This window comes from Pseudorca crassidens, chromosome 9, assembly GCF_039906515.1.
Source record: "Pseudorca crassidens isolate mPseCra1 chromosome 9, mPseCra1.hap1, whole genome shotgun sequence".
Taxonomy (NCBI): Eukaryota; Metazoa; Chordata; class Mammalia; order Artiodactyla; family Delphinidae; genus Pseudorca; species Pseudorca crassidens.
This window is the reverse complement of record NC_090304.1, coordinates 9,070,085-9,094,766: the sequence shown is the minus strand read 5'-3', so window position 1 is coordinate 9,094,766 and position 24,682 is coordinate 9,070,085. Positions and strand designations below refer to the sequence as shown.

General features: G+C 55.0%; 1 protein-coding gene across 1 annotated transcript; it reads right to left on the bottom strand.

Annotated features, from left to right (window-relative positions):
- Positions 1-233: 233 nt before the first annotated feature.
- On the bottom strand, positions 234-21,246 carry SLC22A8 (solute carrier family 22 member 8). The gene is made up of 11 exons (XM_067751724.1): positions 21,149-21,246; positions 20,087-20,446; positions 7,012-7,115; positions 6,333-6,487; positions 5,689-5,857; positions 3,432-3,555; positions 3,105-3,220; positions 1,935-2,149; positions 1,120-1,228; positions 780-983; positions 234-701 (listed from the first exon to the last, which is right to left on the bottom strand). Exons 2-11 carry the CDS (start codon positions 20,420-20,422, stop codon positions 602-604), a joined length of 1,632 nt encoding a protein of 543 aa, XP_067607825.1. The 5' UTR covers positions 20,423-20,446; positions 21,149-21,246; the 3' UTR covers positions 234-601.
- Between the last annotated feature and the right edge of the window lie 3,436 nt (positions 21,247-24,682).

Genomic DNA, 24,682 nt, shown 5'->3' with positions numbered 1-24,682 from the left:
TGTGGCATGTTGTTATAGCAGTCCAAGTCAACCAATACAGGCTTGGCGTATACACACGTCAGTGTGCTCACACTGGACACACGTGTTCACATCAGCCCACCTTGCATGTACCTGTGTGCCCATACCTGTATGTGCATGCCAGTGTGGATGGGCAGATGCACATGCTCACATGTCCATACCAGGCCCTGCCCCCTTTCCCACCCCTGTTCCTGAGCAGCATGGCTTGAGTTCTTCACTGTTGTTTATTGAAACCTCCCATTGAAGAAAGGGGTGGGAGCAAGAAGGGGAAGGGAGTGGGAACAATGGGGGAAGTGGTCAGTGGGGAAGGGCTGGACAGAAGAATGGCAGGGCCTGGGCTGCAGGGAGGGTGAGGGCAAGGTGGGGTGTGCAAAGGCCTGTGGCCAAACTTTTGAACTGGCCAGGGCTGGGTTGGGGAGCCCCGGTGGTGGTGGAGATAACTCCACCAAGCTCTCAGAGGACTGTGTCCTAGAAGCATAGCTGCACCCAGGACCCTCCCCAAGGTGCCTGTGGAGCCCAGAGACAGGCAAGGACCTGGCTGGGATTAGTCTCTGGAGGGCAGGGAAAGGAGGGTCTGTTGCCTTCAGTTAGGGCCCAGGCCCAGTTCACAAGGCTGTAGAGGGATCCTCTGGGATGCGTTTTCCGCTTCTGGCTCCTGCTTTGGCTCCTTTGCCTGCACGGACCTAGGGAAAGAGAGCTCAGGAAAAGCCCTGGGCTTCCCCAAGGAGGAGGACTGGTGGGGCCAGAAACAGGGGACTGACCAGTTTTCTAAGTCTTCAACAGTCTCTGGCAAGGGCCGATTGAGCGTCTCAGGCAGGAAGAGGGCTGCACTGCCTCCCAGGAGGGCGATGGTCCCAAAGATGACATTGGGGATGAAGGGCTTCAGCTCCCCGGTGATTTTCACCAGTGGGGCCGTCATGCTTCCCACGCGGGTCCACAGATTATTTATGCCCATACCTGTTTGCCTGGGAGAGTTCAGAGCAGAGATTGGCAGCCTCTGTGCGGGTTCTCAAAAAACAGCTCTGGGACCCCTGGACAGGGGCCACAATCCCACCTGCCCCTGTATCCTTTGGCTGGGCCGCTTCCAGGCCCAGCACCTACCTGATGACAGTGGGGTATAGCTCGCTCGTGTAGAGGAAGAGGCAGCTGAAGGAGCTGGACAAGCATCCCTTCCCAAACACAGCCAGTACTGTCCTCAGGGTCAACAAGTCTGCACAGGAAAGAAAAGGCAGTAGACTTGGGGGCTCAGGAGCCCCTGCGTGTTCTCACTCCTCAGAGACCTTGTCTCCCTCTTTGCTTTGGCTGCCGGGCAGCTCACATCCAAACTTAAAGCTGAGTAGTAGCCCCTCTGCTCTTCCCAGTGCTTCGCAGGCTTGTGTCCTGCTGCATTTGGGTTTTTCCCTGGCTCTGATTCCCTATTCTCATAATTTGTTGTATCTGTTTTTGTCCAAAAATATCTCCAGTCCCTTTGGAAGGATATAGGTGTATCAACACACAAACATCTATATAAAGTAAAAGTGGCTTTTCCAAGGTCATGGTGGAGGAGGTTGTGGGGTGTTCCTTGAGCACTGGGCTCTGAGGTTTCCCCATCCAAGCTTGTCTTTTGCAGCGATGTCACCCGGGCAACACCCAAATCCCGAGCAATTCCTCTGTGTAGACACCACCATGCTTTGCCCTGAGTCAGATCTGAAAGGGATCTTTGATGTCGTCCAGCCCACCTGTGTTATTTTCTAGACGAGAAACCTGAGCCCCAGGGAGTACAGGGAGCTGCTCAAGGTAACACAGTGAATTAGAGGCAGACTCAGCAGATCTGGCGTCCCCGGAACCCCGCTTCCCAGCCCGTGAGGCCCACAGACACATTGGTCTCACGGGTCAGCCTCTTTCGGAGGGTTCTGGGGGTCGACCCAGCTTCTCACCCGAAGGCACAAAGATGAGAGACAGGATGCATCCTCCTGCCAGGAGCAGAACGACGGCCTCCGTGGTGTGCCGGCCCAGATAGCTTATGGAGACCATAGTGATGAACTTGGCTGGGACATCGACCCCACCAAAGATGAGCTGGAGAACATAGAGGTTGACGCCAAATTCCTCCACACCCATAGCCAAACTATAGTAGGCAAAACCGGTGGAAAACCTGAGGGTCAGAGAGTGAGTGATTAGGACCCACAGCCAGGCGGGGGCCTCTCCCCATACTGCTCATTGGGTCACCAGGATGATGAATAGTTTCATTTCTTGTCCCAACTGCAACAGATCGATAGGTGCTGCTTCAGTGGTGTTTTGAGGCCTCTGAGATTGTGTCTGGGCTCAGTGAGAGAGTGCTGGGATTGATTGGTTATGTCTGACATGGACATGGTCTAGGGTATGGTGACAAAGTGTCATATAATTGACTCCAGAGAATATCGGTCCTGGAGGGACTCTTGGAGACCAAAGGAGGCAGTAAACAATCTCTCTTTGTTGGGTAATGGTTTAACATTCAGATGGGGGAGGTGAAAGTCCCCAGGGCTGCACACATGGGTCAGATGCCTCCCCTCCCCCTCTCAGAATTGTGGGATCCCTTTTGAAGAGTTGCTGGATATACTGAATCCTTTTCACATGGGGGTGGCCAGGATGAGAAGGGCGTCAGAACCAGGTCACGGAAGGGACTTTGAAGGAGATGTGGGATGTCGGGCAAAAGAGAAGACTTAGAAGAATCACAATTTCTGTCGTTAAATCTTGAAGCCCTGAGAGCCAGGCTTGCTCTGTGGGGTCCCAGAGGGCAGAGCGGAACCAGTGGGGGGCAGGGACAGAGAGGCACAGCTCACATGGTAGGGATGTGAGCTGGTGAAGGTGTTTGGAGCATTTGCCCTGTGGGTGAGGTGGGTGTGACCCCAGGAGGAAGCAGACCCTTATGGCTGAACCTGGGTGTGGGGCAGGGATGCCAGAGACTTCTGGGGTTGGGGCTGGACTGGGGCAGCCCTGAGGAGGGGATCCCTTGACTCTTCTTGCAGGTATTTTAGGCCTTGCCCTTAGGTGAGCCTGCCAGAGGCCTTGTTCATGACCCCTGCTTGGCAGGGGTGCTAGGGTGTGGGCAGGGAGGGGTGGTGGGTTACCAGGCCAGGGAAAGACAGAAGGTCACACGGCGCAGGATGGGTGTCCGGAACAGGTCAGCTATGCTGTGTTTGGCCTTGGCCAAGGTGATCTCCTTCTGCAGGTTGAGTTTGATCTCCTTGGGGCAGAGGAAGGGGAGGGGTCCATTAGCGACCAGCTGGTGGGCAGAGGGAGAAGGGAGGGAGGTGCAGGCCTGGTGCCTTTGGAAGAGCTTGCTTAGGGCACCAGATGTAGGCTTGTGAGCAGGGGAAACAGAGGCAAGAGGAGGGGACAGTCCAAGAACAGACCCCAGGTTCGTGCCCCAGGCCACAATCCCTCTGGGTCTCTACCTCCAGGCTGAGTGCTTCTCCTTCCTCCTTCTTGCCATTGAAGGCCGCCACCTGCCGGAATGTCTTCAGGGCCTTGGAGGACCTTCCAGACAGGATCATCCAGCGTATGGACTCTGGCAGCCACCTGGGGGCCAGAACCGAGTCACAGCGGCTCCCAAACCCCCACCCCCACCTTCTTCTGAGAGGCTGGAAAACGATCAAGAGCCAGGGCCGCAGGCTAGGAGGACCAGAAACCCGAGCCGCCTTACTGCAGGTTTCATGGAATTTACACTTGGTCAAGCTCTGCACCTGGGCTGCCTGCAGTCGGCACAAATTCCAGAGATCTCTTCTTCCCTTTCCAGAAGAGCTGTTCCCCTGCCCCCGACCCCCAGGCAGCGTGTTATCCTTGGGTGTTGTTCTTAGCTAGGAGCCTCGGGCCCTAGGCCAAGGCAGGTGGGGCCTGGGGAAGGGTTGGCATGCTTGAGGCTGGACAGCTGGAGGGTCCTACACGTCCACGTCCCCAGCCGTCCTTGGGCCCAATTCCAGGTCCTGGGTGAAGCGGGGGCAGGGCTGCAGTCCCAGGGCCGCTTAGGAAGGGGGTTAAGTTTAGGGTTGTGGTCTAGGGAATGGGTCCGAGGACCCTTTGATTCTCCCTGCAAAAGGCCAACTCTGCTGGGTCGGGGGACGGTTTGCAAGCGCAACATGGGGCCTTGGGGTTGGCAAGCGTGTGGCCAACCTCACTCTCCCCCACCCTTGGGCTGTGCTTTTGGGATTGGTTCACCCCTGAGCAAACCCTGAGGGTCACAAACTGAAGGGAAATGGAGGAGGCAGAGGCGTGGGGAGAAAGGAGGGATGCTTGGAAAAGTCTGGTCCCAGGTGGGGTCCGTTCTGGCTGTGGACCCCACAGGCACCCAGGACCTGGCTCCAGTGAGACCCTCAGGGGAGTGGACACGGGTCACCTGGCCTCAGACCTTTGGTCCTGCTGGTAGTGGCAGCTTCCTGGGCCCATTGCTACCTGCCCTCTGGCCTTGTGGTCTTATTTCTGCCCTGACAGTCTTCTCAGCCTGCGCCTACCAAGATGATGAGTGACTTCCTCCCAAATCCATAGCCAGGGCCTGGATTCCATCCTCCTCTCCCTGAGAATAATGACAACAGTGGCTTCCAATCAGTGAGCCTTCCTGTGGACCAGGCACGTGTAACTCTGGGAGACAGGCATCGGTATCTCCATCTTGCCTAGAAAAATCTTGAGGCTCAGAGTGGGTGAGGCTTGCCCCAAGTCACCCAGTGAAGGGACCTGTTGACCATCTGCCCTTATTTTGCCTCCCACCTCTCGGCTCCCATCCTAGGCTGTGGACATGCCGAACTCCACTCTGGACTCTCGGGCCATCTCTCTCACTGCAAGATTGCCAGTCCCCTTGGGAGCTTATTCTCATTTTCAAATGGAGGCCCCATTCCAGTCCTGCGTCTTTTTGTGTAACCTTGGAGGATTGCTTCACCTCTCTCATCCTCGGTTTCCTCATCTGTAAAATGGGAATACTAATGTCCCCTTCACACAGAGATGCCGTGAGTGTTGGTATGTTGTGGGTTGGTGCCCAGAACAGGGCCTTGCACGTAGTAAGTGCCGGATAAAGGATCCTCCAGGACTTCATTTCTGCTCCTGGGCTTGTTCATTACTTCCTGTTCTTTGGGCCCAGCTATCAACTACCACCTACAGATGGGTTTCCTGTCTTCCACATGTCCTTACTCGGGGTCTCTGCCCCAGACCCCTTGATTCTCCCAGGTTCTCAGGTTGGAGCTTTCCTTTTCTTGATACCTCAAATCCAGAAGTCCCCACACTCTGAGGATTTCGCCTTCAAAATGCCCCTCAGACTCATCTCCCAGGCTCCTCTTGCCCACGCGGTCACTCCCCTGTGTCTCTCATCTCCACCCACTTGGGTGTGTCCGTCTGTGTGATTATGTCACGAACGGAAGTTTGGTCAGGCCCCTCAGCACCCCGGGCACCTTCAGGGGCGTCCTCTGTCCCTCCACGTGAAACCGAGGCCTCTCTGGCTTTCTGTGCTCTTCACAGCCGGACCCTAAGCCCCTCACCACCCCCCCAGCCGAGCGCTCCCTCCCCGCATGCCTCGGTGTGTGGTTCCTCCTCTCTGGAACGCCCTTCCTGACTCTGGGATGGGGTGTCTCGGGACAGACAGAGTCAGCCAGCCTGGTCAGGCATGGGCTCCTCCTGTTTGATCCCGGTGGCTCTAAGGAGGGGGCTGAAGAAAAGAGGGTCACATACCAGGACAACAGGAAGAAGGCGAAGAAGGGAATGGACACGGTTAACTGGAGCCAACGCCACTGGGGGATGGCGTAGGCCAGGCCAGGCAGAATGAACTGACCACTGGTGTAGAAGTAACCGAGTGAAATCGACTTGATGGCCCGCATCCGGGTGGACACCCACTCGACACCTGCAGGAGGAACCCAAGGACCAGATTAAGACCCTACTGGGCGGTGGGCACCTCCTGAGAAGGGGCACCAGCTCCTGCCCCTCCGTTGGCTACGTGATCTGACCCTGATCCTAAGGTTTCATCGCCCCCATTTTAGAGATGCGGTGACTGAGGGTCAAGAAGGTAGGACTCAAACGTAGGTTTGACTGACTCCCAAGCCTGCAGCCTTGACTGCCTCTCCAGCGGCGGGTGACGTCCCTTGTTTGACCTACTTGCGTGTATGGGCTGAACGAGGTCATGTACCGGCAGATGCCAGGCCCGGGGGAGCCGCTGCTGCTGTGCTTGTTGTTACGTTCAGGGGGGGCCTCTGGGGTCTTGAGAGGGGCAGCGCCTTGCCTGACCAAGGTCGCCCGGTGCCTGGGGCTGAGCCACGCTCTTGGCTTCAGGCTGGTGCTCCCCAAACTCCTGGTCCCCGTCCCCTCCCCCGGTGGCTCACTCAAGATCGTGGTGCTCAGGGTGATGCCCGAGATGCCGCAGCCGCACAGGAAGCGGAAGACTGTGTAGATGGGGAGGGTGGGGCTGAAGGCTGCGCCTGAGCCGCTGGCTGCCAGCAGCAGGTAGCTGCAGGTCAGGATGGGCTTGCGGCCAAATCTGCAGCTCGAACAAGAAGAGGGTCGTTAGCTGCTGTGAGCCGGCCAAGGGCAGTGACTCTGCGGGGCAAAGGGCTGGACCCTCCACCTCCCAAAGGGCCAGGCAGGGCGTGTAACTCCCTCCCCAGACAGAGCCTTGCTGGTAATTGCTTTTTTCTGTTGACAAGTTAGACGTTTGAGTTAATGAGTGATCTCCTCCACCCCCAGCTTAGCTACCTGAGCAGGGGTCAAAGGACATCTCCTCTCCAAGCCGTTCATCCACCCACCTCCAGGGCCATGCAGCCACTACTGGGTCTGAAAACCCTGAGGCCGTTTCCCCGGGTCTGGGGAGGCTGGAAGACTCAAGCTGTAGGGGTTTTGGGGCAGGGAGAAGGCTGTGGCCCCGAAAGGGGCTGGCCACACAGCAAGGACCATCTCTCCCCCCTACCCCAGCTCTTGGCCTCTTTGGGGGTGCATGGGTGTAATGGAGAGGGGCGGGGGGTCTCCATGGGTTGTGCCTCCCCTGGCGAGGCCCCCGCGTCTCACCTGTCAGACAGGTCTCCCAGCACGAGCCCCCCAATCAGTATGCCCGCCATGAAGATAGACTGGGCCATCTCCTTCAGTTTGTTGGAGCTGCACACCAGGTCCCACTGCGCAGGAGAGAGGGAGATCCACCCGGCCACCCGGCCACCCGGCTCAGCCCAGCCCAGCCTCTCAGCTGCGCTCAGCCTGCGCCCCCATGTGTGCGCTCCCTCTCCCAGCGCCGGTGCTTGGCTTCCCTGAGCCTGGCCCCTGCTCCCGGTGCTGCTTCCCCCTTCGGGCTGGCCCTGTGGTTCTGCAATGACAACATCCTTTCGGCACATGTGGCCTGCCATATGGCTCGTGAAGTCTGCTCAGCTGCCACAGCCAGGTCTGTCTTCAAGCTCCTCCAGGCTCACCTGCGTCCTGCGGTTACCTGTGTGTCTGCTCCCCAACTTCACTTGTGCAAGGCTGGTCCCTCTGCTTGCCCCCTCTCTCCTCCAGGGGCCACTCCCGCCGCCACCTCCCTCCATCCCACACCTTCAGTCTGTCTCCTGACTGCTCTGCATCGTCATTTGCTTATGTTCCAGTCTCTCCACTTAAAGCCTCTTTCCCTTCCACATTTGCTTCATTTCTCTCTTCCCTTCAAAGCCAGATCTCTTGAACAAGGAGCCATCCTGGCTGTCACCCCGTCCTCGTGTCCCACTCATTTCCCGAGTCTGCCCCCACCCTCCACTGAAACTCTGCTCCCCAAACCCAATGGAACCTTCTGTTTCCTGACCTGACTTCCCTTCGGCAGCCCGTGACCCCGCTGACCTCTGCCTCCTCCGGTCTTCCTCCTTTCCCTCCCTCTGCGGCCTTCTTTCTCTCTATCCCTTAAAAGTTCCCCAGGCCTCTTCGTGGATCTTTCTCTTTTTATTCACTTTCCCCAGGAAATGCCACCTGCTCCTGTGGCTTCAATGACTATTTTATGGTGAAAACTCGAAACCCCTCTCTTTAGCCCAACCTTTCTTCTGGCCTTGAGACCCATCGACTCAGCAGCCTACTTGAAATCTCCACCTGGAGGGTGTCTTTTGGGCATCTCAGAGTCAGCGAGACTTGCCACCCTCTCCCTGTAAGGTCTGAAGCACAGTGACTGGCAGCCCTTTTTGGACTCCTTCCTCTCCCATGTTACAATCGCTTCATCCTCCAGTTTCTAACTGTTTAAATACTTCTTTTTTCTCTGGCCGCCGCTAGCGGCATGTGGGATCTTACTTCCCCAACCAGGGATCGAACCCATGGCCCCTGCAGTGGAAGCGTGGAGTCTTAACCACTGGACCGCCAGGGAAGTCCTTTAATATTTCTCGAATCTGGATTCTTCTATCTCCATTACTGCTATCTTAGTGCAGGCCTCATCCTCTTATACTTGGATTAAGAATAACAGCCAATATACAGTAGAAATGAAAGCAATGGGACCTAATGAAACTTACAGGCTTTTGCACAGCAAAGGAAACCATAAACAAAATGAAAAGATAACCTATGGACTGGGAGAAAATATTTGCAAATGATGAGACCGATAAGGGCTTAATTTCCAAAATTTACAAACAGCTCATGCAACTCAAAACCAAAAAACAAACAACCCAATCGAAAAATGGGCAGAGACCTAAAGAGACGTTTCTCCAAAGAAGAAATACGGATGGCCAACAGGCATATGAAAAGATGCTCAATGTCGCAAATTATTAGAGAAATGCAAACCAAAACTACAATGAGGTATCACCCCACATCGGTCAGAATGGCCATCATTAAAAAGTCTACAAATAACAAATGCTGGAAAGGGTGTGGAGAAATGGGAGCCCTCCTACACTGTTGGTGGGAATGTGAATTCGTGCAGTCACTATAGAAAACAGTATGAAGGGTCCTCAAAAAACTAAAAATAGAGTTCCCATATGATCCAACAATCCCATTCCTGGGCATATATCTGGACAAAACTATAATTAAAAAAGATACATGCGGGCTTCCCTGGTGGCGCAGTGGTTGAGAGTCCGCCTGCCGATGCAGGGGACACAGGTTCGTGCCCCGGTTCGGGAGGATCCCGCATGCTGCGGGGCGGCTGGGCCCGTGGGCCATGGCCACTGGGCCTGAGCGTCTGGAGCCTGTACTCCGCAGCAGGAGAGGCCACGGCAGTGAGAGGCCCGCGTACCGCAAAAAAAAAAAAAAAAAAAAAAAGATACATGCACCCTTATGTTCATAGCAGCACTGTTTACAATAGCCAAGACATGGAAACAACCTAAATGTCCACTGATGGATGAATGGATAAAGAAAATGTGGTACATATATACAGTGGAATACTACTCAGCCATAAAAAAGAATGAAACAATGCCATTTGCAGCAACATGGATGGACCTAGAGATTATCATACTAAGTGAAGTAAGTCAGAAAGAGAAAGACAAAATATCATATGATATCACTTATATGTGGGATCTAAAATATGACACAAATGAACTTATCTACGAAACAGAAACAGACTCACCGACATAGAGAACAGACTTGTGGTTGCCAAGCAGGAGGGGAGCAGGGGAGGGATGGATTGAGAGTTTGGGATTAGCAGATGCAAGCTGGTGTATATAGCATGGATAAAAAAACAAGGTCCTACCGTATAGCACAGGGAACTATATTCAATATGCTGTGATAAACCATAATGGAAAAAAATACGAAGAGTGTATATATGGGTAACTGAGTCACTTTGCTGTATAGCCGAAATTAACACAACATTGTAAATCTGCTATACGTCCATAAAATAAATTTTAAAAAAAGAATAACAGCCAATATATATTGAGGGCTTACTCTGCACCAGGCACTGTTCTAAGTCAGCACTTTCCATGCCTTAATTTTTTCAGTCATCATAGCAACCTTACGATGTAGAGCTGCTGTCATCCTCATTTTACAGTTGAGGAAATTGAGCCCAGAGGGTATTATCGGCAACAGTCTTCTGACAGGTCTCCCAACCTTCGACCTCAGTCCTTCCTTTCTTTCCCTGGTAACCTGAGGGGCTTTTCTGAAGCACCTCTCGCGTCAGCTTGCTGCCTTGCCTAAGGCACCCCCTGGCTTCCTCTTGCCCTCTGGGTAAAGAGAAAGCTCTGTTAACACAGATTTATGCAGCCCTCAGGCTCTGGCCCCTGCCCACCTGTCTGGCCTAACCTCCCGCTAATCCCCAGCACGCACCCTTTGTCCAGTTGTCCTGAATTACTTGTGTAATGAAGTGAAGAAGCTCATTCACTGGAAATGCCTGATGAGAATGTTTTGGAAGCAAAACAGTGCGGGCAAAGGACCACACATCCCAGGGAGCTCTTTCTGCTTTCCTCCCGGGGAGCGAGGGGGATTGGGCGAGGGTGAAGTCTCCAGGTCCTCCAGCTTGCTCACAGTGGCCCAGAGTGGCCAGCAAACCCAGGGCTCTTCTGGCTGGAAAGGGAGCCTGCATGGTACATGTGTGGGGATGGGGGAGGGAAAGGAGTAGAGGAGGAAGGGAGGTGGTGTGAAAGGAGTAGGCCAGCGGGTGTCTAGAGAGACATTCTGTACTGTGTAGCATGCGGTGTAAAGGGACAGGCCATCCGGGAGCGAGACGGGGCCGTGTAATTCTTGACAGTGACGTGTGAGTGGAAGAAGTGGATGCTGCTTCCGCTTCATTTGAGTAAGAGGGAATCCCTGGCCTGGACTTGCATGCTTTCTCCCTTCCTGTTGGTTAGGAATGGTGGTAACTAGAGCAACTCTGGAAGCCACGTGTTGAAGATGGCGGAGCTGCTGTGTGTCTCGGTCCCCGAATGACCTCGGAAGGGGACTGGGAACACAAGAGCATGGGACCAGATATAGAGAGAACTGGAGAGATTTTTTTTTTTTTTTTTTTTTTTTTTTTGCGGTACACGGGCCTCTCACTGTTGTGGCCTCTCCCGTTGCGGAGCACAGGCTCCGGACGCGCAGGCTCAGCGGCCATGGCTCACGGGTCCAGCCGCTCCGCAGCATGTGGGACCTCCCCGGACCGGTCACGAACCCGCGTCCCCTGCATCGGCAGGCGGACTCTCAACCACTGCGCCACCAGGGAAGCCCTGGAGAGATTTTTAAAGGCATCCTGGAATTTTGGGGGGGAAGGGAAGATATTTTGAGGGATTTTGGCATGCTTTCTGTGTTAAGAAAACCTGTAGCTGGTCTCCATTCTTCAAGGTGTTGAGAGAGTGATTTATGTTTCCTTTGACCCTGACTCCATGCGTAGGCCTGGCCACGTGGGGTCCGTGGTTGTAATCAGGTTTTCACTAGTGATCCTACAGAAGCTTCAGGCTATTGTGTTCCTCTTTGCTTTTGTACTTGATATCTTCCCCTACTCTAGCAAGGTTGTCAGTCCTTCAAAAGACACGTCAAGATCACTTACTCTGGTGCCAGAAGCATCTTTTCTGGCTGCCTGGTACAAGCAGGTAGTCAGTAAATATTCGTGAAATGGATAAGTGGCTGAGAAGCACATCCAGACTCCCAGTGCAATTCCTCATTTCTCCTTCCACACTCAGCATCCCGTTCTTACCTCGAAGAGGACACAGATTACATAGCACGCTACCTGCCTATGTGCTTGTCTATCTCTCCTGCATTCCGTAACCACACCGAGGGCGGAGACATCTCATTTGACGCTTTAACCCCAGCAGCTAGCAGAGTAGGTGGTTCACAGTAAATGTTAAATGTTTGTCCAATGAATCATTAATGGGGTTGCTATACATAGCTTACCGATGAGGCCCAGAGAGGAAGAGGTAACCAGCTGACTGGAGGGAACCGGTCACTCAGCTTCTATCTAGCCCATGGCATGGCCTGGGCTGACCTCTTGTCTATCGGCTTTTGGCGGCTCCACATAGAGTTCTTGCTCCCAATATCCCCTCCAATGTTCTTGGCCTTCTTTTTCCTTTCTTGGAATGTTTACTCCTTAGGGAGCTGGATTCAGGAAGGCAAGAACAGGAAGCCCACTGCGGTGTCTTCCTGAGTGATGATATACCAGGAAGGTGGTGGGGGAGAAAGAGAGGGCTTACTCTGCTCCGGAGCAAGCTTTGCAAATGATGCCATAATAAACCTATGAAGTGGGTACTATTATTTTATTTTATTTATTTTTATTTTTTTGCGGTGTGCGGGTCTCTCACTGTTGTGGCCTCTCCTGTTGTGGAGCACAGGCTCCGGACGCGCAGGCCCAGCGGCCATGGCTCACGGGCCCAGCCGCCCCGCGGCATGTGAGATCTTCCCAGACCGGGGCACGAACCCGCGTCCCCTGCATCGGCAGGCGGACTCTCAACCACTGTGCCACCACGGAAGCCCAGGTACTATTATTATCTCCATTTTACAGACCAAGAACCCGAGACTCAGAGGGTAAATAACTTGCCCAAGCACAGCTTTGGTTCATTTCAAGGCAGAGACTCAAACTCAGGTCTTCTGGACGCCCAACTAGCGCTCTGAGTCCTGAGCTGCCGGAGGGAAGGCTCAGTCCATGGGAGCTGTAGCCATGCGTCACTATAAAACATAAGCACAGGATGGGCTGGAGTCATGGTCAGGGAGGCAGCCAAGGCCAGAGCCAAGGGGGCTGATCTGATGTCAGGCCCAAAGGGTGAGGGACAGGCTCAGGAGCTGGAGCGGAGCAAAATCATAGGCCAGGAGGCCCCTCAGACGGCAAAGAAGAAGGCGTGATGTAAACGGTCAGGGCGAGCCACGTGTGATCAAGGATGGGGACCCTGCTCCGTGTGTGTGTGTGTGTGTGTGTGTGTGTGTGTGTGTGTGTGTGTGTGTGTAGGCTGACTCTGCCAGGGGACCCCACACATGGTCCGTACTCCCTCCAGAGCAAGGACAAGGGGAACAAACTTCCCTAGATTTGGGGCCTTTTAGCTCCAGTTTAGAACTTGGGGAGAATTGCTCTGCCTCTGTCTACTCTTGGACCTCTGATGGAACCAAGGCTGGGACGCAACGGCCAGAGAGCCAGGTACCTGGGAAGACTCAAAAAGGCATGCGTCTCCAGCTCTGCCACTTAGTAGCTGTGAGTTCCTGGGCCAGTTACTTAACCTCTCTGGGGCTCAGTCTCTTTATCTGTAGAATGGGGGTAATACTAATACCTGCTTCTCAAGATTGTAAATAAAATAAGGAATGAGGAGCACCCAGCACCATACCTGGCAAACAGTCGGCACTCTGTGTGATAGTGTTCTATTATTATTGTCACATGTCATTGTAAGGCCTGTGCTCACAGGGACATGTGACGCAGTAGAAGGGGCGTGGATTCTGCAGTCAGGACCCCCATCCCTCTTCCTCCAAAAACTTGATTTCACCATCATGGCTGAGAGAGCCACCTTCTGGATCTGACCCCAGTGTATTCCTCTGTAAAAAGGGGCAAAGTTCACAGTGGCCATAAAAGAAGATTAGCAGGGTCGTGAAAGAAGGAAAGCCAAGCACCCGCCCAGGGCCCTGCACACGGTAGACGTTCACCTCGACCCTGGAGAGCCCAGGGGATGGCCCCGGGCTCCTCTTGCCTGCGATTACAGCTTCCTAGGTGAGGGCTGCCATGGCGTGGGGTCAGGCTGGCCCAGACACGTGGCTGAGCTGGGGCCCCCTGGTCATTACGCAAGAGTCAGATTGGAGGCTAGGAAAGGGGAGATGATAGGACGGGCGCCCAGGGCAGGGGCCAGGGTGAGCAAGTAGGGGTGATGCAGGAGCTCAGCTGGAGACAAGAGGTGGACAGATGGTCTGGGAGGTGCGCGGCCTGGGGATTTGGGGGTGAGCGTGGAGGAAGACCAGACACTCGGCAGGGGAAACTTCCAGGGTGGAGACCCGCTTTTGGGAGGACCACTGAGTGGGATCTCTGCTTCTCCAGCGGCTGACTTGGGGCCTCCAGGGACCTGTGTGGGGAGACAGGATTTCTGTGGCCCTGGAGACAGGACAGGAAGGCCCAAGGCCCAGAGAGTACTCACAGGGGCCTCAGAGGGAGGGCCTGCTCATCCAAGGCCAGGCCCAGGCCTTCGAGGGCTGCAGGGTTGGGTTTCCGGAGCCCCCAGACTGAGCTGGGCCCCCACAGGGCTGTATTCTGTGGTGTGGAAGCTGTGGGCTCCTCTCCAGGGAATCCAGAGTCCACAGTCCTCACTCCTCACACTTTCCAGACTTAAAAGAAAGGCCTTTGTTTCCTCTTAACGTCCTGGTAAAGCTCCTTCTGAAAAATTCCTACCTTGTCTCTGCTGAACCCAGAGAAAGGAATGTGTGGTCACCTCTGCCAGCAAAGCTTATGGGATCAGAAGGGGGAGGGAAATCCCCCGTGCTCCTGGCTGGACCCAGCTCAGCCCTCCCACCCTCGCCTCCTCTGCAGGGAAGGTCCTTATTATCCCATTCTACAGATGAGGGGACTGAGGTGGGGAGGGAGATGACTCACCGGGTCCCGGCTGTCGGGGGGTGGAGCTGGGCCCTGCGTGCTGCCCTGTGCTGGGTTGGCGGGTGGAGTGAGACAAAGCCCGGCCGCCAGGGTGAGCTGGGAAGAGCCGTGACAGCTGATTCTCCTTTTACTGGGAGTCCCCCTACTCTTCTGGGGGGACTAACCCCCTACTTCTCAGGACATCTCTATTCATCATGACCACCACAACAGCAACAGTGGCAGCAAACATTAGCTGAACACCTTGTAGGTGCCAGGCCCTGTGCTAATGCTGGCCTTGCATTATCTCTTTTAATGGTCACACTTGTTCTCTTACCCCATTTTACAGATGAGGAAACTGAGACTTCTGGGGTTGTAACATCCCTAGTAAACAGCAGAGTCAGAATGTGAACTCTGCTGCTTGGCCCTGGCTCATGGTGCCACGCTGTCCACCTGGCAGATGGCTCCTTGCCTACTAACCAGGGTCACCTGGACTGAGTTGGTTGCCAGGTGCTGTCTTCCTTATTACCACCCTTCCCTCCAGGGCTGGCACACCCAGGTCCCTGCCTCCACGCCAGAGACACACCCCTAGGTGAGCCAGCCACCGTCTTACCTCCACCCCGTGAGGGACCGGAACCCCACCCCACCCCAAGTGATGGAGCATGGATTTGCCGCGGCTTGAACACAAACAGAGGGGGTTTGACCTTGCTGTGCTGCTAAGAGCACCTGGCTGGGTCTGGCCACTGACATTTCCCTGACTGGGTGAGGACCCTGATCAGGGGTTCTCATGGCTGAGAGTCCTCAGGGAGCCTGGGCCTGACCAGGACCCGACCTGGAGAAGGGGGCAGACCCCGAGGCCTGGTGAAACCCTGCGTATTTGGGATGTAGATTCACATGGTCCTAACAGCTGGAATGGTGACTGCGTGCTCAGCTGGTACAGATGTGAGCTGATGCTTGACGGGGTACAAGACCTGCAAGCTGGGCCTCCCTGGTGGCGCAGTGGTTAAGAATCCGCCTGCCAATGCAGGGGACACGAGTTCGAGCCTTGGTTCGGGAAGATCCCACAGGCCACGGAGCAACTAAGTCCGTGCACCACAACTACTGAGCCTGCACTCCAGAGCCCGCGAGCCACAACTACTGAGCCCACGTGCCGCAACTCCTGAAGCCCACGCACCTAGAGCCTGTGCTCCGCAACAAGAGAAGCCACCGCAATGAGAAGTCTGCACACCGCAACGAAGAGTAGCCCCTGCTCGCGGCAACCAGAGAAAGCCCGCGCACAGCCACGAGGACACAACGCAGCTAAAAAAGAAACCTGCAAGCTCTGCTCTTGGCCAGGCTCCCTGGAGCTCAAGGTGCACCTTGGAGGGGAAGACACTTCCCAGCAGTCAGCACTGTCTGAGTCCCTCCTGCCGGGCTCTGAGGGCATATGGCCTTCATTCAGCATTAACTGAGCGCTTCCCAGAACCTAGCCCAGGGTGCAGTGGTCAGGGGATGCAGTCCCCAGGAGCACAGGGTGGGGAAGTGGGGGCAGGTGGCTCTGGAGCCCTGCTGCCTGGGTTTGGCTCCCAGCTCCAGCATTTATAAGATGTGGTGCCTTGGGCCAGTAACCTGTACCTTGGTTTCCTCATCTGCAAAAAGGACATAATATAGGTACTAACCTCAGAGAGTTGTTGTGAGGATTAAATGAGTTCATACGAGCAAACTGATTAGAGCCGTCTGGCAAGGGGTTAGCACACGGTAAGGGTGGCGATGGTTATTATTTCGTTGCTCCCTGTAGGATTTTTGTTTCCTCGTCTAGGTTCTGGAGGACACGGACGGTGGCTTTAACCCTTCTCTCTGTCTTCCAGGGACCAGACGTACAGCAAGTTGCCCACACACCTGGAAACTTAGCTACAGATATTGGGGCATTTCCACGCCCCCCACCCCTGCCCTGTTCCTCACCCCTACATCCATTTAGTTCCCGAGTCTCAGAGATTCTGACCCCCAAACCTCTCTGGTATTTACTCCGACTGCCCCTGCCATCTGTCATCTTGGTCCTGGGTCCCTGTGGCAACCTGCTAACTGGTCTCGCAGCTGCTGGACCAAAATGCTCTGCAAGCTACTCTCCGCCCTGCAGTTGGGGCAGGAGATAGATGGGCCCCAGGCTGAGCAGCCGGAGTTCGTCCCCTGTGGACAGATATGCCAGAGTAGCAGGAGGGAGGAGAGCTGAGCCCTGTCCAGATAAGAGATAAAAGACTGCATATGCCTCATTCTTGAAGCCAAGGAGACCTTCCCAACTGTACGTGCTCAGAAAGGCTCCTTGAAGGTCAACAACGGAGGGGGCGCCGCTCCATAGTAAGTGACCTCAACCTACCCACAGGCCTCTTTGCTAGAATCCATCTTGGCTAAGAGATGTGCGCGCACACGTGGGAGGACCCTGAGATAAACAAAATATGGACTCAGAACCAGGCAAAGTGAGATGAGTGGCCAAAGGAAACCCGGAAGAAATGCCCCATATAAGTGATTCAAACTACCACAAGGGGGCTTCCCTGGTGGCGCAGCGGTTGAGAGTCCGCCTGCCAATGCAGGGGACGCGGGTTCGTGCCCCGGTCCGGGAGGATCCCACATGCTGCGGAGCGGCTGGGCCCGTGAGCCATGGCCGCTGAGCCTGCATGTCCAGAGCCTGTGCTCCGCAACGGGAGAGGCCACAACAGTGAGAGGCCCGCGTACCGCAAAAAAAAAAAAAAAAAAACTACCACAAGGGTGCAACTCTCTCTCTGAGTTGGGCCATGTGTCTATCCACATGTACCCTTTTACCTCCTAATAAATACTTTACTTGTTTCACCACTTTCTGTCTGTGTGGGAATTCATTTCTACAGAGCCGAAGGGCCAGGGCCTTGTCACTGGCCACCGGTCTAGTGACTAGGATTCAGCGCTCTCACTGCTGCGGCCTGACTTCAATCTCTGGCTGGGGATCGAGATCCTGCTTCAAGCTGCTGCTGTAGGCCGAGGCCACCCGAGATCACAGAGTGCAGATCCTTAGAAGGCGATCTGAGCACGCCACACTCCTGCATAACACCATGCAACGGCTCCCTGTCGCCTTCGAGACAGAGCCCTTCGCCCCGGCATCCACGGCAGGCCCTCCTGCTGGCCCGCTTCCTCCCTGTGTCCCTGGCCTCCGCAGCCCGCTGCCCGCCTCTCCAGCCCTCCTGAGTCTCTTGCAGTCCTTACTGCTTTGCTCTCTTTATGCTCCTGTGACTGTGCATGTGACTCCAGGCACTCTGTTCCTTTCGCCTGGGCTGCACTTGCCCGCATCAGCCCCCGCCCTAACCCTGACCCCTCCTTCACACTCAGCTCAGGCTTTGCTGACTCCAGTGAGCCCCCCTGGGTTCCCCCTCCAGGCAGATTCCATGCCCCTCCTCTGGGCTCCCCGAGCACCCTGAGTTTATAAAGCTCGTATCCATTCATTACACAAATATTTATTTCACAGAGCGCCTCCTCTGTGCCAGGCACTGTTCCAGCTGCTGGGGATACAGCAAAGCAGCTGAAAGCCCCTGCCCTGGGAAGCCTGTATACCCCACCACGCTGCTGGCGACTTTCCTCACTACAGGTGAACAGGGCTCATGAGTTCCTTGAGTCTGTGTCCTCAGTACTATGAGTGTAGCTGTCAACAAATGTTGGATGCTGGGTGTATTTCAGGCACTGGGCTGGGTGCTGGGGAGAAAAAGTGCATAGGACAGGGATGGAGTATCCGGGGCTATGAGAGGCAGCAGATGTGATGGTTAGGAGCGCGGCTCTGGGGCAGGTGCCTGTGTTCAGATCCCGAATCTGCCTCTTACTAGTGGCGAGAGCTTGAACAATCTCCTCATTCTCTGTGCGCTTCAGTTTCCCCATCGCAACAATGGGCTTATCATACTATCTTTTTTTTTTTTTTTTGCCGTACGCGGGCCTCTCACTGTTGCGGCCTCTCCCGTTGCGGCGCACAGGCTCCGGACGCGCAGACTCAGTGTCCATGGCTCACGGGCCCAGCCGCTCCGCGGCATGTGGGATCCTCTGGGACCGGGGCACGAACCCGTGTCCCCTGCATCGGCAGGCAGACTCCCAACCACTGCGCCACCAGGGAAGCCCTATCATACTATCTTATAATGGTGTCAGGAAGGTTAAAAGGGTTAATATGTATAAAGCGCTTAGGACAGTGCCTTGCGCGCAGTCAGTGCTTTATACAGAAATAAATATTCACTAGACAAATGAATAGCAATCGTAGATTCTGAACATAGATAGTCCTGGATTCAAATCGTCTCTCTGCCAGGTCCGAATCATATGTGATCCTGGGAAAGTCATTGAACCAGGCTGAGCCTCAGTTTCCTCATCTGAAGGTACTAACAATACTTCCCTCACTGAGATGCCATCTCCAGGGATTCCAGGAGCCCACGCTCATAGTGTGCCCAGCACAGGACTGGCACCAGGTAAAGACTTTGAAATGCATCTCTTCTAATGTGGCAAAAGCAAGATCCTGCCCTCGAGGGGCTCATGGTCCCCGAAGGGAGAATGAAAACACTGGCCTCTGCTCACTGCTCAGATGTCACCCCCTCCAGGAAGCCTCCCTAGAATCCCGTGGTCCCCCCACTCTTTTGTACTGCCACTGGACCTTCACTTCCCTCCTCTCAGTCTTAGTTATTTTTGAATGAAAAAGGAGATAAAATCACCTTCAACAGAATATCATTGTGGGAATCAAAGTGTGGGAGACAATGTCTGCCAGAGGCCAAGACGTGCCTGACCATTTGTGGATCCTCAATAAATGCCAATTCCCGTTTCGCTCTCTTCATCTGACCATGGTCTCCAGGTCATTCGAGAGCCTGATTTAACTCTGTAACTCCTGGAGATGGTGGGTAAAAGAATCAGTGAATAGGGGCTTCCCTGGTGGCGCAGTGGTTGAGAGTCCGCCTGCCGATGCAGGGGACGCTGGTTCGTGCCCCGGTCCGGGAGGATCCCACATGCTGCGGAGCGGCTGGGCCCGTGAGCCATGGCCGCTGAGCCTGTGCGTCTGGAGTCTGTGCTCTGCAACGGGAGAGGCCACAGCAGTGAGAGGCCCGCGTACCGCAAAAAAAAAAAAAAAAAAGAATCAGTGAATAAATGAGGATGTGAATGAATGGGAGATGAACACATAAGTGACGGCAGGAGAGGATGAGATGTTTTCTGGGTCTGCTCAGGCATGTTCCAACCCTCACCTCTGTCCATCCCCTCCTCCACACACTGTCCCACCTTGAGACCTTTGCACAAGATGGAATTTTCCTCCTTTTCCCCATTGCCTGGCTAAATCTTGCTGGACTCCCTTATCTCTGCCCAAGGTCACTTCTTTAAGGAAGCTTCCCCTGGCCCCTGCCCCCAGCCCAGGGGTAGGCAGTAGTCTAAGGTCACAACCTTAAGTACTTTGAAGTTGTAATTTGACATTTCTTTGTGTGGTCCTCTCGTTAATTGCTGTTACCCCTGCTAGGCGGTGGACCCCGTGGGAACAGGGACAGTGCATTTTTGTATCCCCAGAGGTTGGCACTGCGCCTGGCATAGAAAGGACTGTTTGCACTCTGAAAGTGAAGAGACGGAACCTTTAGGTTGGTGTGTCTCTGCACCCAGGTCCTTCCTCTCTGCCTGCCCAGTGCCCTGTCCCTGGGTCTCATGCTCCCCTGTCCACGAGTGTGGGGTTCCTGCTGTAATCGGAGGGAGAGGGCTGGCCTCTGGGCATACCTCAGTCACAATGGAGTCCCTGGTGCTGACGTCGTAGGTCCAGCCATCCAGGCAGGGCTCGGTGGCCCCCTGGGTGTCATTGGGCAGGCTGGCGTTGGGTGGATACACAAAACGGAGGCACGGCTCAGGCTTCTCATTCAGGCCCCTGGGGAGCACCCAGGGCCCCGCGGAGGCGTTGGGTGGCGGGCGACAGTGGTGGGCGGGGGTGGCCGCCGTGAAGATCTGCAGCAGGTTGTGGTTGGCCATGCTCAGGATCGGGAGGCCGAGCAGGACTGTGTGCAGGAACTGGAAGGGCCCTTTGCTGGCCACGCGGTCAACGAGCTCGGCGAAGGTCATGGCACCGGACAAGATGAGCCAGAGCTACGAGTGGATGGGGCACCAGGCCGGGGAGAGGGAAGTGTGCACGGGGGTGAGGGCGGGCAGGGGGATGGGTGTGGAAGCACAAGGGGGAGGGTGTGCCCCGGTGTATGTGTAAGCCTGTGTATGTAGAAGTGTGTGAGGATGTGGGGCTCAGCTGTGTGTACCCACAGATTTGCGTGTGGATGAGGATGTACCCAACTGCGCCTGCAGACGTGGGGTCGCAGGTGTGGTGTGTGTTCACGGCAGTGTCTGCTGGGATGTGCACATTTAGGCTGGAGTGGAAGGGCACAGCTGTGTGAGCACGGGTGTGTCGCTGTGTGCGTGTGGGGACTTGTGGGTGTGAGTATGTGTTCAGCCAGGCTGGTCACACGTGCTGCAGGCATGGGGCAGTGCAGGCCAGGCCGCTGGGACCAAGGGGCCCCGTCTTGGACGTTGTCCCCACAGGATGGATGTCAGGAGTGAGTGGGAGGGGTCCCTGGTTGCCTCCAGCAGACACAAAGGACTGGCGGAGCTCAGGTTGCCTGCTGGGAAGGTCTCCCCAAGCCCCGCGCCTCCTGGTTTTGGGGATCCCCTGGGGCTGGGTGCACCATAGCAGGGCAGCAGAAAGGGGCCAAGCAGATCCCAGAGGGCGTAAGGGGCTTGGTCAGTTGCAGTGCGGAAGCAAGGCCCGGCCTTGGGGGCTTCCCAGGGGTCCCTCCTCACCTGGTGGCTGGGCCTGGCTCCTCCCTCTGGCGGGGTCGGTGGCCGATGGGGCTGAAACCCTTGCTCTGACCCAGGGTCTGGCAGCTCTGTGTTTTGGCAGCCCGGCTCCAACAAGCTGTATTTGTACCTTCCCCAGGGGAGCTTATATAAGGCGTAAGCTCTTTCCCAGGCTAATGTTTGACTTTCTTTGGGGGATTAATGACACTGGCAGGGCCAGGGCTGTGGACCCACTAAGCCCAGCTTTCCTCAAAGGGCTGCCTCAGCAAAGGCTGGTGTGGTGGCGTGGCGGAGCCTAGTGGGGGTGGGGGGGGACAGAAGCCTAGGTGGTCCGGGCAGGGGGAGTCTGGGGAGGGGATGGGGGGCTGGCTTGAGTCCTGAGGGCCCAGGGTCCTCTCTGAGCTGACGGTCTGAAGACTTGGAGCTGAGAAGAGCCAGTGAGAGAAGTGGTACTGCCCGTGTACTGCACTGACTTCCCCTGCCTGGTGCCTCTTGGTAGGACACAGGAAATAGTAGGGCCCGTCCAGGCCGAAAATGTCACCTGTGTCTGTCCCTGAGGGCTCCGGGCTGTCACCCCCTGGGCCCCTGGGGCAGCCAGGGCTCCCCTGTCTAAGTCTCAGACCCAGAGGAATACCCATGCCCCCTTCCATCCCCATGCTCAGTGGATGGGCTCCTCTTCTGACAACTGCTTCCCTTTAAAGACAGCTTGCAGGCCCTATGGTTGTTTTTTCCTCTGAATATTATTTTAATTGTATAATCAACTGTTTCTCGCATAAAGTACAGGAAACACAAACAAGTCAAACAAAACAAAACGCCCAGTCTCACCTGACACAGGCCTGTGAGCGATCTGATGTATGTGCTTCCAGCCCCTTCCTCATGAGACCGCGGTCTAAGCCCCCACTTTCTTTTTTTTTTTTTTAAAATAAATTTATTCATTTTATTTATTTATTTTTGGCTGCGTTGGGTCTTTGTTGCTGTGCGCAGGCTTCCTCTAGTTGTGGCGAGTGGAGGCTACTCTTCCTTGTGTGGGCTTCTCATGGCCGTGGCTTCTCTTGTTGCAGAGCACGGGCTCTAGGCATGCAGGCTTCACTAGTTGTGGCATGCGGGCTCAGTAGCTGTGGCGCATGGGCTTAGTTGCTCCGCGGCATGTGGGATCTTCCCGGACCAGGGCTCGAACCCGTGTCTCCTGCATTGGCAGGTGGATTCTTAATCACTGTGCCACCAGGGAAGCCCCCTAAGCCCCCACTTTCAAGCAGCCAACGTGAGTCTCGTTTAACCCTCACAGCAGCCTTGTTTTACTATTCTAGCATTATCCTAAGAAATTGAGGCACAGAGAGGTTAAGTAACTTGCTCCTGGTTCCCCAGCCAGGAAGTGGCAGGGCAGGGGCAGTGTGGCTCTAAGCCCACTTCTGTCTCTTGGAGCCAACATTTCTGCAAAGTCCGTGGGGCACTGTGCTGCCTCTCCCTTAGCAAGGTCTCCTAGCCTGGCCTTCAGCACCACTCCTGCCTGCCTTTAGCTGTCGGGTTCTTCCTCCAGGGACCCTAGGAGCTGCCCCTCCTGCCTGCTCTGGGGGCTAAGAAGGAGCCCACCTAGGGCTCCCCTTCTCAGTTGGGGAGGGGGCTCCCCATTCTCTTCCTTGGCCCCTTCTCCACCAAGGCAGCATCCAGCTCCCTGGGCTCAGGCTGGAGGCTCAGGCTCCCCACGAAGTCTCCTCCAGCGCTTCCTCCCCTACCGGCCGCCCCAAGGGCAGGGTCAGCTGTAACCCGGGTCCAGCCCCTCCTCTGGCTCCCCACCTGGGCCCAGCAGTAATTGATGTTCTTAAAGTGGCCCGAGGCAGGGCGAGATCCGGAGTCATCAAAGGAAGATTCAATTATGCTCCGAGGCAGCCAAGGGGTTGTTTTAGGAAGGTTTTGGACTGTGAAGCTTGCAGAGAGCTGGGCCCCCGCCCTGAGCCCCCCGGTTCTGGGCATTCACCCTCTGTGAGACTTTCCGGTTCCTAATTGGGCCAGGGTTATCTGATTGTTCCTGTCCTAGTGGAATGTTGTTTAAAGGAGCCTGATGACCTCCCACTGCGGCTGCTGGAGCTGAGCCAGAGTATAGCCCAGTCAGGGACGGTGCCCCCGACCCCAGGGATGTGCTTGGATTCCTGAATCTGAACCGAAGGAATGTGTTGATACACTGGCTGTACGACCTTGGGCAAATCACCTCCCTCCGGGCCTCTTGTTTCTCTTTATTAGTTAAGTGGCTTAAAACACACACACACACACACACACACACACACACACACACACACACACACCCCGCGCGAACCTTTTATTCAAACAATATAGTGGGTTCCTAAGGTCAACATATAAGTCAGATCCTAAAGGAGGTGGTCTGCTTAAGTGGTGAAGGGGGTGGAGAGAAGCCCCCTCCACACCCCCAGCCTCCCAGCCCATCCTTCCCTTTGGCACCTTTCACCCCAGGCCATCCCAGCCTGAGGAAACTCCATTATAGAGGATCCTCCATGTAAGAGGATCCACCTCCTCTTACATGCTGTGATCCTAAATTCAATATGTTGAAATTAACTTTTTTTTTTTTTAAAGAAATGATGCATTTGGGAAATCTTACATACTAGATGCATTTTTAAAAAATGCATTTTTAATTTGGGGCATGGGAATCGATTTTCTTCCTTCTTTCCTCCCTTCCTTCCTTCCCGCTTCTTTCTTTCTCTTTCTTCCTTTCATTGTTGCCTGAACTCTTCTAGAGCCTCTAAGCTGAACTAGGTTCAGTCAGTTGCCCTGTTCTTTGCTGGGTCCCAGCACTGACATGTGTTTTGCTCTGGAAAGGCCCAAAGAATCATCTAGTCCAATGTCCTCATCTTATATAAGGGAGACTGAGGTCCAGTGAGGGAAGGAACACAGATCTGACTCCCCGTGTCCCTTGCAGCTCCAGGGACAGTACAGTCTCTAAGTCTTCAATTCACTGAGGCAGGGGAGGGGCTGTGATAAGTGAAACAGGGAAATCTCATTCCCTTGGAGGGGCAGTTCTGGCCAATTACGGAGGCCATACTCAATCTCTGTGGGCCATGCACCCTCCTACCCAATCATTTGTTCATCTGTTTATCTTGTCATCTCCCCATCCATCCTTCCTTCCTTCCTCCCTCCCTCCCTTCCTTCCTTCCTTCCTTCCATCCATCCAATGTGTCTCATACTTTGTGTGTATGAGGCCCCATGCTAGGAGCTATGGTGCCTGCTGAAACTTGCAGTCCACTTGTCAGAGAAGACTGTTCCAGAAACAATTACAGCATAAACGAGACTGACCTCAATGCCACAGGAGAGGTCCACACAGTTTCAGTGGTCTCAGGAGAGGGAGAAAATGACCAGATCTGAGGGATCAGATCAAGGTGGGTTGCCCATAGAAGGTGGCATTTACGCAGGCAGAAATGGGGAGGGACTTGCAGACCCAGCAGTGTGAGTGCAGGGCATGGTGGGAAAATGGGAGGTAAACTGGATGAAATAGCATGGACAGAACCTCCTTCCTACCCAGGGTGGTGG

Bases quoted from the DNA above. Each gene is read 5' to 3' on its own strand.
- SLC22A8 (XM_067751724.1), bottom strand. From the start codon at position 20,422: ATGACCTTCGCCGAGCTCGTTGACCGCGTGGCCAGCAAAGGGCCCTTC. The intron at 3,221-3,431 runs GTAGAGACCCAG...CTCTGCCCCAAG, and splicing joins GAGAAGCACTCAGCCTGGAG to GAGATCAAACTCAACCTGCA. The intron at 702-779 runs GTCAGTCCCCTG...CTCTTTCCCTAG, and splicing joins GTTGAAGACTTAGAAAACTG to GTCCGTGCAGGCAAAGGAGC.